This window comes from Lithobates pipiens, unplaced genomic scaffold (assembly GCF_037356315.1).
Source record: "Lithobates pipiens isolate NorthernLeopardFrog02 unplaced genomic scaffold, aLitPip1_a1.2 Scaffold_14, whole genome shotgun sequence".
In the NCBI taxonomy this organism is placed as follows: domain Eukaryota; kingdom Metazoa; phylum Chordata; class Amphibia; order Anura; family Ranidae; genus Lithobates; species Lithobates pipiens.
In genome coordinates this window covers 1,527,118-1,545,031 of record NW_027507728.1, presented here as the reverse complement: position 1 = coordinate 1,545,031, position 17,914 = coordinate 1,527,118, and the positions used below count along the sequence as shown (strand labels likewise).

General features: G+C 44.0%; 1 protein-coding gene across 2 annotated transcripts in view; it reads right to left on the bottom strand.

Moving 5' to 3' along the window:
• Positions 1-462: 462 nt before the first annotated feature.
• Positions 463-17,914, bottom strand: part of CNTRL (centriolin) — a 159,948-nt gene continuing 142,496 nt past the window's right edge. For both annotated transcript variants that reach the window (XM_077479161.1, XM_077479162.1), the window contains 4 exons: positions 16,298-16,360; positions 14,044-14,244; positions 7,644-7,748; positions 463-645 (listed from right to left, as the gene is read on the bottom strand). In XM_077479161.1, the coding sequence (XP_077335287.1) occupies positions 7,644-7,748; positions 14,044-14,244; positions 16,298-16,360 (369 nt within the window). In that variant the 3' untranslated portion in view covers positions 463-645. The remainder of the gene's footprint in view (positions 646-7,643; positions 7,749-14,043; positions 14,245-16,297; positions 16,361-17,914) is intronic.

Below are 17,914 nucleotides of genomic sequence, written 5' to 3'. Positions count from 1 at the left end.
AGTGATGGCGAACCTTGGCACCCCAGATGTTTTGGAACTACATTTCCCATGATGCTCTGGCACTCTGCAATGTAGTGGAGCATCATGGGAAATGTAGTTCCAAAACATCTGGGGTGCCAAGGTTCGCCATCACTGGTATAGGAGATATTTCTTTGACCTACAGGTAAGCCATAATCTAGGTCAAAGTTGGTTGTAAGGGTTTACAACCACTTTAAGATGGGGAAAGCGTTTTGGAAAGCTAAAGAGGGGGACTGCAAAGCTAAATGGGTGTCAGTGATGATTTACTTGTAAAAAGAAGTGATACAATTACAACATTTAACAAATTGTACAATGTTTTATTTCTTTTCTAGAAATATTTTAAAAAATATCCATCTGTACATTTTAATCTTCATGTAGAAAAATATTAATTATAAAAACAAATATTCAAATACAAATTAAATTCTTATATACAGATTAGTGCACATAGAGGGAGTCGGATACAGTAGGGCTCATAATGGCGCCTCCATATTGTGATCTGGAAGTAGCTTTTACAAATCGGTCAATATGATCAAGTTGCATATCCAATGGTGGTGTTGGAAACAAGCTGAAAGATTTCCTGTCTTGCTGTGTCCATTGAACATTGCATTCTCCAATAACAGCGTCCTTCTGAAATACAAACATTATTCTGAGAAGATGTAGAAAACGCTTTATTTGGCAAATCAGCATCCTTCGGTTTCTCTATGACATTTTATTATACAATCAAGTTTCCTAATACAGAAGCAGCAATACATACAATCACCAGTCACTTTGTAAGGTACACCTTTGCAAATTGATTGGTAACACAAATTGCTAATCAGCCAATCACATGGCAGCAACTCAATGCATTTATGCATCTAGGATGTGGTGAAGAGAACTTGCTGAAGTTCAAACCGAGCATCAGAATGGGGGAGAAAGGGGATTTAAGTGACTGAATGTAGCATGAAAATATCCAATAAGCAGCATTTGTGTGGACGGAAATGCCTTGTTGATGTCAGAGGAGAATGGGCAGACTGGGCAGTTCTCTTCTGAGATGACAGAAAGGCAACAGTAACTTAAATAACCACGTGTTACATCAAAGGTATGTGGAATACCATCTATGAACACACAACACATTGAACCTTGAAGCAGATGGGTTACAGCAGCAGAAGACCACACTGGCTGCCACTCCTGTCAGCTAAGAACAGGAAACTGGGGTTACAATTCGCACAGGCTCACCAAAATTGCACAATAGAAGATTGGAAATCCAACCCAGATCTCAGTCCAATAGAGCACCTTTGGGATGTGGTGGAACCCTATATTTACTATAGTTAAAAGACGTCTAGTGCAAGAATTATTTCTTTTACCGTATATACTCGAGTATAGGCCGACCCGAATATAAGCCGAGGCCCCCAATTTACCCCAAAAAAACTGGCAAAATGATTGACTCGTGTATAAGCCGAGGGTGAGACATGCCTGTCCATCCCTGTGTCTGTGTCCATCCATCCCTGTGTCCGTGTCCATCCCTGTGTCCGTGTCCATCCCTGTGTCCATCCATCCCTGTGTCCATCCATATCCCTGTGTCCATCCATATCCCTGTGTCCATCCATATCCCTGTGTCCATCCATATCCCTGTGTCCATCCATATCCCTGTGTCCATCCATATCCCTGTGTCCATCCATATCCCTGTGTCCATCCATATCCCTGTGTCCATCCATCCCTGTGTCCATCCATCCCTGTGTCCATGTCCATCCCTGTGTCCATGTCCATCCCTGTGTCCATCCATCCCTGTGTCCATCCATCCCTGTGTGTGTGTACGTGTAGCCTTGTGTGTGTGTGTGTGTGTGTGTGTGTGTGCAGCCTTGTGTGTCCAGCCTACCTGTGTCCCGAGCCTCCGTCCCGTCCTGTCCCGAGCCGAGCCTCCGTCCCGTCCTGTCCCGTCCTGTCCCGAGCCGAGCCGCCGAGCCTCCGTCCCGTCCTGTCCCGAGCCGAGCCGCCGAGCCTCCGTCCTTCTGCTCTTCGTCGGCATCCTCGGCGGCCATTCGAGCGTTCAAAATCCGCGCCGCCGTCTGTGATAGGCGGAACACTCAATTTCCCAGCAGCCAGTGGTCCGCCTATCACGGACGTCCGCTCATCCTCATACTACGGACGAGGACGAGAGGATGTCCGTGATAGGCGGAACACAGACTGCAGGGAAAGTGAGTGTTCCGCCTATCACAGACGGCGGCGCGGATTTTGAACGCTCGAATGGCCGCCGTCTGTCTGCTCGACACGCTGATCGGGCAGACAGACGGCGATGACTCGAGTATAAGCCGAGGGGGGCACTTTCAGCCTCAAAAAAGAGGCTGAAAATCTCGGCTTATACTCGAGTATATACGGTACTCTGGCACGTGTGGCAATATGTAACATATATGGCAAGCAATGTTTTCATGCAGGTACCCCGCAATGCATGTGTTTACATTCTCGGAGGTGGGGGCCTCAATTTTTTTTTGCTTACCTTTTTTTCATCACATAGGGGACTTTTTGTCCCCTATGGGAAGATTTTTTCGGTGAGAAGTTCCCTTTAATGAGACCCTGCGTGTCTCCTCTGGGCTCCACTGAATGCAGATTGCATTGCAATACATCCCCTCCCAGCTATGCTAGCCGGGGACATGAAGGGGCAGACACGGGTGTCAGACGTCGCTTTCCTGGTCACAGCAAAAAGAGGAGAGCAGCAGATGTGTGTCCACTTTTCTTTCTCCCCTCCACCTGCCATGTCGGTCCCAGAGCCTGGAATACATGGCGGAGTGTGTGGAGGCAAGCGGGCGGCAGCACAGCCTCCCGGATGCCTCAACCTGACCTGCAGAAGCCTGTCTGAGTTTTACATACAATTCCCAGTGGCTAGAGCCACCGGATTGTGTGTGAACCCCCCCTCCCCCACAGCTCACATGTTAAAAGTGCTTGAGTAGCGCCAAACTTTCACAAGCATTATAATACAGCTGCAGAGTGGCCACTGAATAGAGTGTGGGTGTGTCACTTTAAATCTTCACTAACCACCATTATAAAATGCCAATAGACCCCCTCAGCCAGCCGTGTGTGTGTGATGACATCACCGCTTGATGCGTTTCAGCGTAACACAAAAAGACAGCAACCATCCCAATTTATGGCTAGCCTTTGCAGTAAAGTGCACATGGGCAATGCACAACACAGCCTGCATAAAAAGCAAATTGTCCCGCTTTTAAAATTCATGTTAAAAACTGAGGTTTTAGTTGTCCATATTTGAAAATATATGTGGAAGCCGCAGTGCCTACGTTAAGGCTTCTCTGTGTAATGTGATCCTAAAGCCTCTCACAAATGTCTGGAGACATTTGCCAGTTTAATAAAAAAATGTCCGACGTTCTGCCCATGTGTATGTTGGGTCTGACCGGCTTCTGACAGATGTGCATGCAGGAAAACCAGCAGCCGTCTGACTCCCGATCAGCGCTCTCAGTCAATGGCAGTGCCCATGTCAGATCACAACAGTTCAGCGGGGAGATTGCTGGACTAACCTTGCATGGTTAGTAGAGTGTCTCCAACTGGAGCTGTCAGTGTGTTCCAGGCTTTACTCTATAGCTCACCGTGATCGGACTGCTGTCCCTCTTACAGCCGCCGGTGATCGACTTTTTTTTCTCCTCACGCTGTCAGCTTAAGGAGGAAAAATAGCCGATTACCGGCTCCGTTGACATCACACGATCAGCTGTCATTGGCTGACAACTGATCACGTAGTAAGGGGGTCGGGATCGACCCTTTACTCCGATCTGTGATCCACTGTGTTGAATAGACTCGCTGGTCACAGAGTGGGGCACACAGGCCGCTCAGGGAGGACGTCAATAGACATACGAGAAAGCAGGTCTGTGATGTAGCGGTCATTCGGCTATATCGTGGATCTGAAGAAGTTAAATGATTTGATGTATTAAGTAAAACTGGCAATGTGGTTTATTCACTAAAAGTGATTAGGTGCACGCCTCATTTAATCACCAATCATTTACTAATACTCACAAATTCATAAACAGTGCATTAAAGAAAATGAAATAATTAGCATGTGAAAAGACAATTTTCCATGAAAGTCCATAAAAGTGATACACATACAACATGGCCACCAATGACAGTCCATTTAGATGATAGATATCCCAGTGATTCAGTGTGCAAAAATCAACAAATAAAAAGTGACAGGGTGCTGCCCATCCAGTCTATGTTGTTAATATGTGTGACAGGGCCTCAGCCTTATACCACTCCACAAGCCATACCCTCTGACATGTTTCACCCCACCCATCAGTGGATTACCCTGATATAATCACAGGATGTGTGACGCAACGCATAGGGTGGAGCATGTGGACACCCACACTGGAAGTAGTGGTTTCTCCATGTATTTTCTCAATATGCTATTTTTTTTTGTATATGCGAGTGTGTTTTTTAATACTAGAATGCACTGGCTATTACTACCGGTACTACACCATTGGAGACTGCTTCCCCCTCCCTCTTTTCTCCTAACATGTCATTGGAGTATAATGCTATAGCAGTTCATAAATAAGGCCTTAAAGGGACCAACACCACTTTCTACCTAGGGGAGTCCTATGGAAGCGTGAGACATCCTAGTGGACAAGGTTGGTGTGATACCTTACTCCAAATGCACAGAAGGCACCTTATGACATGGATTGTTTGACCTTCCATGGGCACAGTGGAGAATTTGAATAAGGTTTAAAGCACATAAGAATACACGGTGAAGATTTCAATTTAAAGAACTGATTGCTTTATGACAGAAAAGTGATGAACTGACATTACTATTTGGGAATTGGGAATTTGGGAACTGACACAGACTATATTTGACATGCTTTTCTGTTTTTGTGTTTAGATTTTGTGATATATACTGTATTTATTGGCGTATAACACTCACTTTTTCACCATGAAAATTGGGTGCAAATAGGGTGTGCGTGTTATACGCCAATACTTCAATTTTAGCTGCCTCGGAGGGGTCAGGGCGGGGGGAGCGTCGTTAGATTACATACAGTGAGAATCTCCTGTTTACTTGGTGGCCTCTGTAATAGGAAGTCCCGTCTCCTGGGCCACCATTGGATCACTGTTCTGTCTATCATAGGAGATTCTCACTGTATGTGATCTGTCAGCGCAAGTCCCACTCCCCTCTAGGCTGCAGATGGGCATCGATAAGGCTGCACCGATGGCAATGGTGAGGCTGCTGCATTGATGGCAATGGTGAAGCTGCATTGATGTGGGACTGATGAGGCTGCATTGATGTGGGACTGATGAGGCTGCATTGATGGCACTTGTGTGGCTGCAGATGGGCATTGATGGCAATGGTGAGACTGCAGATGGGCACTGACCCTTATTTTGCTTCAAAGTTAATTATTTAAAATTTAATTTTTTTCCCTGAAACTTCCCTCTTAAATTGAAAGTGCATGTTATACGCCTGTGCATGTTATACACCGATAAATACGGTACATAATGGGTATTACTCAGTGATTAATATTAATATATTGGCAAGTAGCTAATTTTTATTTTTTTATGTTTGTGTAATACACTTATGGTGACGTACTTGTAGGCAGCGCAACACTTGAAAATTTTATAGGACTGCAAAAGCGCTTGATATTACATAGGCCTGCAAAAGAGTCTCCAAATGCCTATCAACTAAATTCCTAAAGCTGAAATTGAACTAAAAAAAAAAAAAAAATCCTCCGGCTTTAGTCACATCACTTACCTGTAAAGCTGGCCAAAAATGAGTCCGTTTTAACATTCAACCATAGGGTTGAATGAAAAAAAAAAAAAGACCGACTCAATTCCCCCATCCACACCTTTGAGGTGGATGGGGGATCCTCCCCGCCACGCTATTATATTCTGGCAGTGGGGAAACCTCCCCGAAATCAAAATACATAAATCATCTATCAAAAGGAAATATTTTGAAGTCGAGTGGTAGACCACAGTACAACCACAGTGCCCATACATGGATCAAAATTGGCCAGTGCCTGCAGAACAGGCCGAATTTCGATCGATCCATGGACAGCTTTAGTGTCTGAACTTCTGGTGCTGCAATGATTAACAGCTCTGGGTCTTCAGGCAGAAAAGCAGTACTGATGGTCCGTCGGGGACACACCGCCTCCTCCATTGAGAAAAGTTCTTAAAGCGGGGTTCCACCCTAAAGTGGAACTTCCGCTCATCGGAACCCTCCCCCCTCCGGTGTCACAATTGGCACCTTTCAGGGGGGGAGGGGGGTGCAGATACCTGTCTAAGACAGGTATTATTTTGCTCCCACTTCCGGGCATAGACTCCCGTGAATAAACAAGCAGCGCTGATCTTCATTCATAACAGCAACAGATCGCTCAGGACTACAGCTCTCTGTGTCCATCAGAGGTTGTTTTTTACATATACTCAGCTTGGCCGATGGATCACAGAGCTCTGTGTGAGCTTTCACTTTTAGGAATAAATGGTGTGCAATGTCAGGCCTGTATTGTGCATAAAACACAGCTGATCCCTTATTCAGAAAAGTGAAAGAGCACTGCAGAACTGTGTGATACCGGCTGTGTTTGTATAAAAGCAGACACTGATAGACCTGCATGCTGTGAATTTTTTATTTATTTTTTCTTATGAACAGCTTTGGTCTCCAGAGCAGCTCCTGTTGCCGGGGACAAGAGCTGAGAAACAAAAATCAATCTCCTCTCTAGCAGCGTTGTCGGAGGGTAGGGGTGCTTCCTGTCTGACCGCACTGCTAAAAAACAAAGGGATGGAGTTGAACAGGGGTCAAGTGTTATATGTACTTGGTCCTTATGGGGTGTTTAATAGCATTATATCATTTTTAATGATAGATTTTTTTAAATGTAAGCTGTGGCACTAGTTGTAGTTCTGGCCTGTTGAAGGCTGTTTAGAAAATAAAGTGGGAACAAAAGTGACTTGTTCATAGTGACAAAATGCTTCACCTTTTCTCCTTGAAAAAAAATCAAGTTTTTTTTGACGTCCTGGTATTTATAAAAAGCTCCAAGTGATGGCAGTCTATAGCGATATAAAATAGGATTGATATGCATGTGATCCAGAGCATTCCTTACAGCAGGGATATGCAATTAGTGGACCTCCAGCTGTTGCAGAACTACAAGTCCCATGAGGCATAGCAAGACTCTGACAGCCACAAGCATGACACCCAGAGGCAGAGGCATGATGGGACTTGTAGTTTTGCAACAGCTGGAGGTCCGCTAATTGCATATCCCTGCCTTACAGCATCTCAATTTCAATTCTACAGGTGCTGTAGTGACAGAACATGCATTGACGCAATGCAATGTTTCACAGCTGCAAGAAATACTTGCCTCAGAGCAACAACATGAAAAAGTTGCATTATGATTTTGCATTGGCTTATTATTATTATTATATAGCGCCAACTGTTTGCGCAGCGCTTTACAACATGAGGGCAGACAGTACAGTTACAATACAATTCAATACAGGAGGAATCAGAGCACCCTGCTTGTTAGAGCTTACAATCTAGAAGGGAGGGTCAAGTGAAACAAAAGGTAATAACTGTGGGGGATGAACTGATGGAGAAAATGAAAATACATTTGTTAGGTGTGAGTAGGATAGACCTCTCTGTGCTGGTGTCACTCTGCTACTTTTACAAATGATAAAGGGAGACTCACCTATTTCTCCAGGTGGCAGACTGTCGCCGAGTATTCACTACCGAACAGTGGCTGTGTTCCCACCAGTCCCGTCACAGGGATAGAACTATTGCTGGCTTTACAGTTCTGCAATATAGGAAATGGAGACAACCATGAATATCAGAACAACAGATAAACCAGGGCTCAGGATGTGTGCTGGGATTGTCAACATGACACAATGGATCGTATTGGCCCTTCACTATTGAGGCCATTTCATAGTTACATAGTTAGTAAGGTTGAATAAAGACACCAGTCCATCCAGTTCAACCTGAGTGAGTGTCTACAATTGTCCCTATCCCTGTACATTACATACTCACATTGGTCCCTACCCTCAAGGAGCCCACAATCCAAGGTCCCCATTCATATACTAGGGACAATTTTTGAACAGAAGCCAATTAACCTACCTGCATGTCTTTGGATTGTGGGAGGAAACCGGAGTACCCGGAGGAAACCCACGCAGGCACAGGGAGAACATGCAAACTCCAGGCAGGTAGTGTCGTGGTTGGGATTTGAACCAGCAACCCTTCTTACTGCTAGGTAAGAGTGCTAACCACTACACCACTGTGCCGCTATTTATATATTATATCTTTTCATGTGACAACACTGAAGAAATGACACTTTGCTACAATGTAAAGTAGTGAGTGTACAGCTTGTATAACAGTGTAAATTTGCTGTCCCCTCAAAATAACTCAACTCACAGCCATTAATGTCTAAACCGCTGGCAACAAAAGTGAGTACACCCCTAAGTGAAAATGTCTAAATTGAGCCCAATTAGCCATTTTCCCTCCTGGGTGTCATGCGACTCATTAGTATTACAAGCTTTCAGGTGTGAATGTGTTAAATTTGGTGTTATCGCTCTCACTCTCTCATACTGGTCACTGGAAGTTCAACATGGCACATCATGGCAAAGAACATTCTGAGGATCTGAAAAAAAAAGAATTGTTGCTCTACATAAAGATGGCCTAGACCAGTGATGGTGAACCTTGGCACCCCAGATGTTTTGGAGCTACATTTCCCATGATGCTCATGCACTCTGCAGTGTAGTTGAGCATCATGGGAAATGTAGTTCCAAAACATCTGGGGTGCCAAGGTTCGCCATCACTGGTCTAGGCTAGCAGAAGATTGCCAAGACCCTGAAACTGAGCTGCAGCACAGTGGCCAAGACCATACAGCTATTTAAGAGGTAAGGTTCAACTCACATCACACCTCGCCATAGTAGACCAAAGAAGTTGAGTGCACGTGCTCAGCGGCATATCCAGAGGTTGCCTTTTGATTGCTGCAGAGGTTGAACGGGTGGGAGGTCAGCCTGTCAGTGCTCAGATCATACTCTGCACACTCTTTATCAAATTGGTCTGCATGGCTGTCGTCCCAGAAGGAAGCCTCTTCTAAAGCTGATGCACAAGAAAGCCCACAAACAGTTTGCTGAAGACAAGCAGACTAAGGACATGGATTACTGGGGACCAAGTCCTGTGGTCTGATGACAGTGAAGATATTTGCCAGCACACCATGGAATGACAGATAGCGTCCAAACGGGTGATTTATTGCATGATCACAACACAAGGAAAGTGCAACATTTCGGACCCCTTCATCTGGCATGTGATCCCTTCAACCAATATCCAGCTGGTGGTTGCTACAGCACCCAAACTCGAGAGCTCATCCAGGAATGTGTGTGATGGGAATATGAAGTATTACCTGTGGTCTGATGAGACCAAGATACACTTATTTGGTTCAGATGGTATCAAGCATGTGTGGCGGCAACCAGGTGAGGAGTACAAAGACAAGTGTGTCTTGCCTACAGTCAAGCATGGTGGTGGGAGTGTCATGGTCTGGAGCTGTACGAATGCTGCCGGCACTGGGGAGCTACGGTTCATTGAGGGAAGCATGATCCCCTCAATTCGGACACTGGGCCGCAGGGCAGTACTTCAACATAACGACCCCATACACACCTCAAAGATGACCACTGCCTTGCTAAAGAAGCTAGGGGTAAAGGGGATGGACTGGCCAAGCATGTCTCCAGACCTTAACCCTATTGAGCATCTGTGGGGCATCCTCAAACGGAAGGTGGAGGAGCGCAAGGTCTCTAACATCCACCAGTTCCGTGATGTCGTCATGGAGGAGGGGGAAGAGGACTCCAGTGGCAACCTGTAAAGCTCTGGTGAACTCCATGCCCAAGAGGGTTACGGCAGTGCTGGAAATTAATGGTGGCCACACAAAATATTGACAATTTGGGCCCAATTTGGACATTTTCACTTTTGTTGCCAGTGGTTTAGACATTAATGGCTGTGTTACATTTATTTATAAAATACAAATCACATCATGAAACGTGTCAGTCTGGGATACAGGACACAGTAAACTATGATACACTTGTTTACATACACTTCTTTAAATATACAGGTATTATACGGAATAGAATGCAACATGGTTAACAATGCAAATGCATAGACACACTCATCCATTCATAAAATTAATAAATATAAGCGATTGCTCATGGTGAGCCAAACTTGTCTGGGCATCAGTTGGATATATACTCGACGCACGTTTCATGGCTCATGCCAATCATCAGGAGTAAAAGTGCTCTGAAATTTAATTAAGGATATCTATGTCTTTGCAGCCCCTGGACATATGCTGGGCATCATTTTTGGGCCGGATTGTAAATTGGCCTCCCTTTATTTGAGAGATAGTTCTCCGTCTAAAGGTTATCCCACATTTATAGATATCCTTGATTTAATTTCAGAGCATTTTTACTCCTGATGATTGGCATCAGCCATGAAACGTGCGTTGAGTATATATCCAACTGATCTCGGTTCTGTGTCTCTGCCTGACGAGGGGGCGGATGCTGGCGGACACCCAGTGCCCGGCATTCACAGATTGGCTTCTGTTGTGAGTAATCACACACATTATATTATATATACACACACACACGTAATTCTGCACAGGAGGGCTATCCTCTAGTAGTATATCTGCTATGAGGTGGTCCTTAATTGGTTAATGGTCTGAGTCACTGACCTGGAACATGATGCAGATCTACATTTGTAACTTTTATTGAGTATTTTATATTTACACAGGTTCCATTCACAGCACATGGATAGCATATTCCCATATACCTTTATATTATTGTTAAAACACAACTTATATTCGTCCTATAGAACAATTCATACAAACTGGAAATAAAGTCCATATAGATGGGTATTTTTACCTGTTCTTCCATAATAACTACTTTGTGCTATCGAGTGTTCCTTGTGGGCAGATATCTGCCCCAAAGAAAAGAGGAAGAAGAAAGAAAAAAGAAAAAGAAAGAGGAAAAAAAACAAACAAACATACACAAACCTCTGGGAAGCCCCCTTCCAACCGCCAAGCTAAACAACCGAGTTGGGACTGCACTCCACCCATATACAGTAACAATTTTTCAGAGGTAGGATCTCAGCATGTCTGAGCTCGAGAATTCAATCCATGGTGACAATTTCATAAATTTATGATGATGGCTTCCCTGTATACGTGCCATTATATCCTCAATTCTCTTTACTTGATTCAGTTCAGCAACCCACTCTTAGCCCTTGTACACACGGTCGGACATTCCGACAACAAAATCCATCGGATTTTGTCAGAAACTGGTGTTGCATACACACGGTCGGACAAAGTTGTCAGAAAATCCAATCGTTCGTAACATGATGACGTTATTTCCTTACGACGGGACTACGTTCAGGCTAGTAGCCAATAGCTTTGGTCTAGGAATTTGATCTGAGCATGCGTGGCACTTTGTCCGATTGGAATTCTCTACAAACGATCGGACAAAGTCCGATCGAATCATGTCGGAAATTCTTTTATAGCCCAGCTCTCAAACTTTGTTGGTCGGACATTCCGACGGAAACAGTCCGATGGAGCCCACACACGGTCGAATTATCCGACAAAACGGTGTGTACAAAGGCTAATAGTGGGAGAAACTCTTGTGCTCCAATGTCTGGGTGATGATTATGTGCGCTATGGAGATTAGGTGGGGAGCAGTCCTTTTGTAGCCTCTCGGATGGAGCATGGGTATATAGATAGTAAAGCTATTTCTGGAGATTCCTGGTCAGATACGTCAGTGACGGCAGGGCCATTTTTAAGGCAGGGCAAAAGGGGCAGCTGCCCTGGGCCCTGCCATTGTTGTGGGGCCCAAAGCAGCTGCTTCATGTTTGCCAACTATGCTGGTTTAAATTCCCTTGCCTCTTGAGGATTTAGTCCTGTGCTGTGTCCCAGATGACTCACCTGGAGACCCTGTGTTTACATGTAAAATTACTGGCATTCATATGTAAATAGAGGTGGCTGGCAGCATTGATATGTATATCATGCCCCCCTGAGATCATATCCACAGTAATCTCTAGCAACCAATCAACAAGCAGAAATCAACAGTGAGCTGTAATGTGTTCTGTAACCTCTAGCAACCAATCAGTGAGCGGTAATGATACACTGAAACCTCTGGCAACCAATCGCAATAGCTGCCTGATTTGATTCAGTAAACTGATTTTGAGTCTAGTTGCTATTCATTGTATGTCTTAGGCCGCGTACACATGAGCGGATTGTATGGCGTACTTAGTCCGTCATACAATCCGACGGACAGTTCGTCATACTTTCCACTGAACGGACTTGACCACACACGGATACCCAAACAGTCCGACGAAAGCTTGCGCGATGACGTGTACAGCACGTACGACGGGACTAGAAATAGGAAGTCCAATACACAGCAAAGCACCCTTCCGCCGTGTAAATCCTTTCTGGGCATGCGTCATTCTTAGTCCGTCCGACTAGCATACTGACGAGCGGATTGTCCGCTGAAACCAAAGTATGACGGACAGAATTTCGAAAATTCCTAAATTCTTAGTACGCCAGACTGCACGCTGAAAAAGTCCGCTGAAGCCCACACACGAGCGGACTGTCCGCTGAAATGTGTTTCGACGGACTAAGTACGCCATACAGTCCGCCCGTGTGTACGCGGCATCAGAGCAGGTGGAGAGCGGAACTGCATGGGGAGGGGTTCCCCCAAGAAAAGTTTTGCCCAGGGTCCAATCAATATTAAAGACGGCCCTGAGTGACGGAGGAGCAAAATTTGAAATACAGACTCCCAAAATGCTTTAATCCAGGGGCAAGTCCGCCATATATGAATGTGCCTACATCTCTTCCACAGCGCCAACACTTCACAGGGTAAAACTGAGAAATTCCATGTAACCTTGCCGGGCATCTATACCATCTAGTTAATATTTTTTTTTTTTGTATGTAAGTTGAAGAACTAGATTTGAAAGTTAGCAAGTAAAGCTTTCTTCCATTCTTCTGCGGGTATCGGCCCAATTCTCTTGGCTTTGTAACTTTACTGCAGAATTAGAAGGATGTGTCTGTCTGCTTTGGACACTACACTTATCTTTTCTACATATATGAGCTAAAAGTATTATCCTCATATTTGAGCAGCGACAAAAGAAATGGGTGTCTAACCAAGAAACCAAGTGTCTAACCAGCAAAATTGATAAAAAGTGACCTCATATGACCAGTATGACCCATTCTTCTGGTTGTGAACATAGGGGGGGGCACAGGAAAATGGCGAAAGTGGCATGCACAACATTAACAAAGCAGATCGGTTGTAGGTCCGCCTGCATCACACAAACCAGCCTATATTTCAGATTGAAGTGAGAGCCGCAAAGGGATCACCCCAGTTTCTAATACAGTATAGAAAACTGGCACAGATCCCTGCCAGAGTGGACCTGGTGTACAGGATGTCACCTGACTGGTGGAATTTTCCCTACATGAGAGGAGCCTGCATATATTTAACCCCAGCAAATGCAGGATTAAGCACCTTTCAGAGAGAGAGAGACTGAAAGAGAACAAGCAGCAAGAAAATGAAGCAGATTGCCCTCAATTAAGGGGCTTGTGTCTCTTTTATAAGCCTGGTACACACAGGCAGAATAGTTTCAACAGAAACATTCATCCTGTGTGATCGGCATCCGATCATCGCTTGCAGCCAATGACTGTGAGTGCTGACTGGTGTATTCTGGCAGGGGCTCTCCCCCTGTCGAAACAATAGCTCAGCGGGGAGTTTGCTGTACTAACATCACATAGTTAGTATAGTGAGCTCCAGGCATTAAACAGATGCAGAGTCTGCTCCATTTTCTTCGTTTAGAAGAGTCATGTAGGCTTTTATGCCTACGCTACTATTTTTTTCCTTGATGTACCGTTTACTTCAGTTTATCATAAGTACTTTTTCCCTTTCTAAAAGAAGAAAATAAACAATAGCTGGTATTTTCTCAGCTTAGCATATTGATTAGGTTGCTTTCCCTTGTTATGATGTTGCTTTTATGTCCCAGTTGTACATTCTAGACAAAAATTACAACGTCACGGAAACACTTGTTACACTCACCAGGCTACGTGCGTCTTCGCTCAGTAACTGTGTTGCACCAGAGGAATTCTGGGAATGGAAAGAAGAATCTGCTGATATGTTACTGACCAGTTCATCCAGAGCATTGACCTGTTTCCTCAGATTGCACAGAGAACCAACTGTCTGCAGCCGACCTCTGCTCAGAACATCTGCCTGCTTACACATCTGCTGATGGAGCTGAGCCTAGGAATGAAAACAACATATTAGAATAGAATATCGTCAGTTGCGATTCAGACACATAATTATTTGTAGATAAGCTTCCTTTGAGGTCGGTGCCCAACTCTTTGAAACACATCAAAGTGAATACACAGTGATCACGATTCACAGCATATGACAGATTAATCTCAAGACGGTGGAGGCAAGAAAGATATAGCTCAAGGCATAACTCATGACCTACAGACGTGAAAATGTAAATACTTCCCACCTGGCCTATTATCAAATGACAGCCGAGTGGGAGCTCTCCCATCCAGGGTGGACTTCATATGATGTTCTGCCAGGATCAGGCCACACTACTGTGCAATCTATCACCCGCAGTGTCCAGTGGATGATAGATCACTGTACTGGGTCGGTGCCGGTACCATGTGATTGCTGTTACCAATCACAGTGATCACATGACAGTTGTACACAAGGAATGGCTTTCATTCATAGCCATTCATTGTGTACTGCTGTGTTGATCATTGTGGTTGGTCACAGTGATCACATGGTACAGACAGGGCCAATCACAGTGCATCCGTACCATGTGATAGCTGTGGCCAATCACATCTTCACAATAGTACACAATGAATAGAATTTATGCTATTCATAAAAGTGATTGCTTATAACAGTGATCCTCACTGCTAAAAGCAATCATAGTGTATAAAAAAAATAAAAAATCCTGACCACTTTCCCCGAGCAATACAGCGTCACTTTGGTAACACTGCACTGCTCTGGTCACAGTATGAAAAAAATAATATAAATAAATAATAAAAAAAAAAAAAAAAAAAAAGATAAAAATTAGTCACTTTTTTTTTTCCTTTAAAAAATAACACATCATACTTACCTGCTCTGTGCAGTGCTTTTGCACAGAGCAGCTCTGATCCTCCTATTCTTGGGTCCCTTTCTGGCACTCTTGGATCCTCCCTCCTGCCCCCACCCCACAGCAACCGAGGAGGCTCGCTCCATTCAGACACGGAGCCGCAGCTTGGCCCCATCCCCTCTCTCCTCATTGTCTCCATCTTGAGGGCAGATATGCCTGGAGGTAACCGGTTCCTCGTTAAAGGCCCAGGGGCACATCAGAAGCCCAGCATAGCACAACGGTAGCTGAAGGACTCAATTGCCTTGCCATGCTAAAATCTGAAGAACCACTATATATATATATATATATATATATATATATATATATATATATATATATATATATATATATATATATATACACACACACATATATATATATATATATATATACACACACACATACATATACACACACTATATATATATATATATATATATATATATATATATATATATTTTTTTTTTTTAATGCCGACCATTTTTGAATGCCAACCATAGATGGTTCGAATCTCACCCAGTTCAGCAGGAACCGGCAGAGATTCGAATCCATGTATGGGCAGGCTGAATGTACCCAAGTTGATCAATCAACTTGGCTACAACCAGCCTGCTGGATTTTACATGCAATTTTACAATAGCTAGTGGTTTATATAGGGTCTGGCAACAATCACTGTGTTATCCAGGCAGGGACGGCTTCCCCCGCTCTACTGCTGGGAGAACTATTGGCTCGGTGGTAGGGGGTTCCCCTTTCCACACTCTGCATGAAAAAAATTCTCTAAATCTATGGCCGGCCTAATGATTGAAAGGGCACATTTTTCTTGTGTCCTCATTCAACTACATTACCATTTTCTGTAGGCATGGTTTGAAAAAAAATAAAAAATAAAATCTAATGTTTGCCTCTTTAAATATGTTGAAAGAGTCAACAATTTCCATGGGGTGTCCTTTGTTTTTCCACACGACTATACAACTCTGCAGGTGCTAATGCATCTGTAAGGACAGAGTGAGTTTTGTGGTTCTTGTACAGTTCGTCTATAAATGTCCCAACTGTGATGATGCCCCCCAGAGCTTGCAGTAATTAGAGATTCCATTACTGCAGTCAGTTCTGTTCTGATTTCACACTGGTAGCTGTGGACTACTGTACTTTACTGAATATGCAAATTCAGTGTTATAAAAATGTGCTCACCTTCAGCCGATCTTCCTGCTGTCGGAGCTTTTCCCTTTGTGCCTCTCCACGCCAATGTTCCACCTACAGGGAAGATACAAACTTTCTTGTCATCTCCATAGGCGATTATAATATTGGAAACTGTCCACTTTATCAGCGTTGGGAGAAAATGAAACGGGACATAATGAGAATTCCTCCTAGTATTGGAGATCATACTATGCCACACAGGTTACACAGGAAATCGCTTGGCTTACTAAGGGCCGGTTCACACTGCGGGCGATGCGAGGCGACACGACTCGCCTCGCCTCGATCTGACAAGTCGCCCCCGTTCTGTACAATGGAACCGTTCTGAGAGGAGCGTCTCGAGTCGCTCCGACTCAGAAAAAAGGTTCCTGTACTACTTTCGGGCGACTTGCATTGACTTCTATACAGAAGTCATCTGCAAGTTGCCGCTGAGGTCGCGGCAGGTCGCGGCGAGGCAAGTCGGTGTCGCCTCGCATCGCCTGCAGTGTGAACCGGCCCTTAGGAGACTGATCAGAGGTTTACACTTCTGAGCTCATTAACCATTCATTTACCCACTCATTAATTAACCACTGAAGTGCAGAATGCTGTGTTTGGCCTGAACTTTTATCTGACATGCTCCCTGATGTTTATTGCTTGAGAGCAAGAATTGTTACAACACACATAACGCACAACAATAACAAGCATCCATTATGTATCAAAAAGCACCACAAGAAAAACATGCGCGCGCCGCTATAGATGACTGTTCACTTCTAAAGTGACATTTATACAAATCAGAGAAACATTTCTGTTTTATGTTCACTCATTCTACTTTGTTACTTTATGTTTCTGCCATTAAAATTTTAAATGAAGAGTTGGAAGCTACTGTAAAAATACTGGTGATAAAACCGCAAAATAACAGAAATGCCACCTTAACCACTTCAGCCCCGGACCATTTTGCTGGCCAAAGACCAGACCACTTTTTGCGATTCGGCACTGCGTTGCTTTAACTGACAATTGCGCGGTCGTGCGACGTGGCTCCCAAACAAAATTGACGTCCTTTTTTTCCCACAAATAGAGCTTTCTTTTGGTGCTATTTGATTACCCCTGCGGTTTTTATTTTTTGCGCTATAAACAAAAATAGAGCGACAATTTGGAAAAAAACGCATTATTTTTTTACTTTTTGTTACAATAAATACCCCCCAAAAATATATAAAAAAAACATTTTTTTCCCTCGGTTTAGGCCGATACGTATTCTTCTACATATTTTTGGTAAAAAAAATTGCAATAAGCGATTATTGATTGGTTTGCGCAAAAGTTATAGCGTTTAGAAAATAGGGGATAGTTTTATGGCATTTTTATTAATATTTTTTTTTTTACTAGCAATAGCGGCGATCAGCGATTTTTATTGTGACTGCGACATTATGGCGGACACATCGGACATTTTTGACACATTTTTGGGACCATTGTTATTTATACAGCAATCACTGCTATATAAATGCAGGGATTCCTGTGTAAATGACACTGGCAGTGAAGGGGTTAACCAGTCGGTGGCAGTGTAGGGGTTAAGTGTTCCTAGGGGTGTGTTACTAACTGTTGGGGGCTGGGCTTTCATTTAGTGAACACTGATCTTTGCTC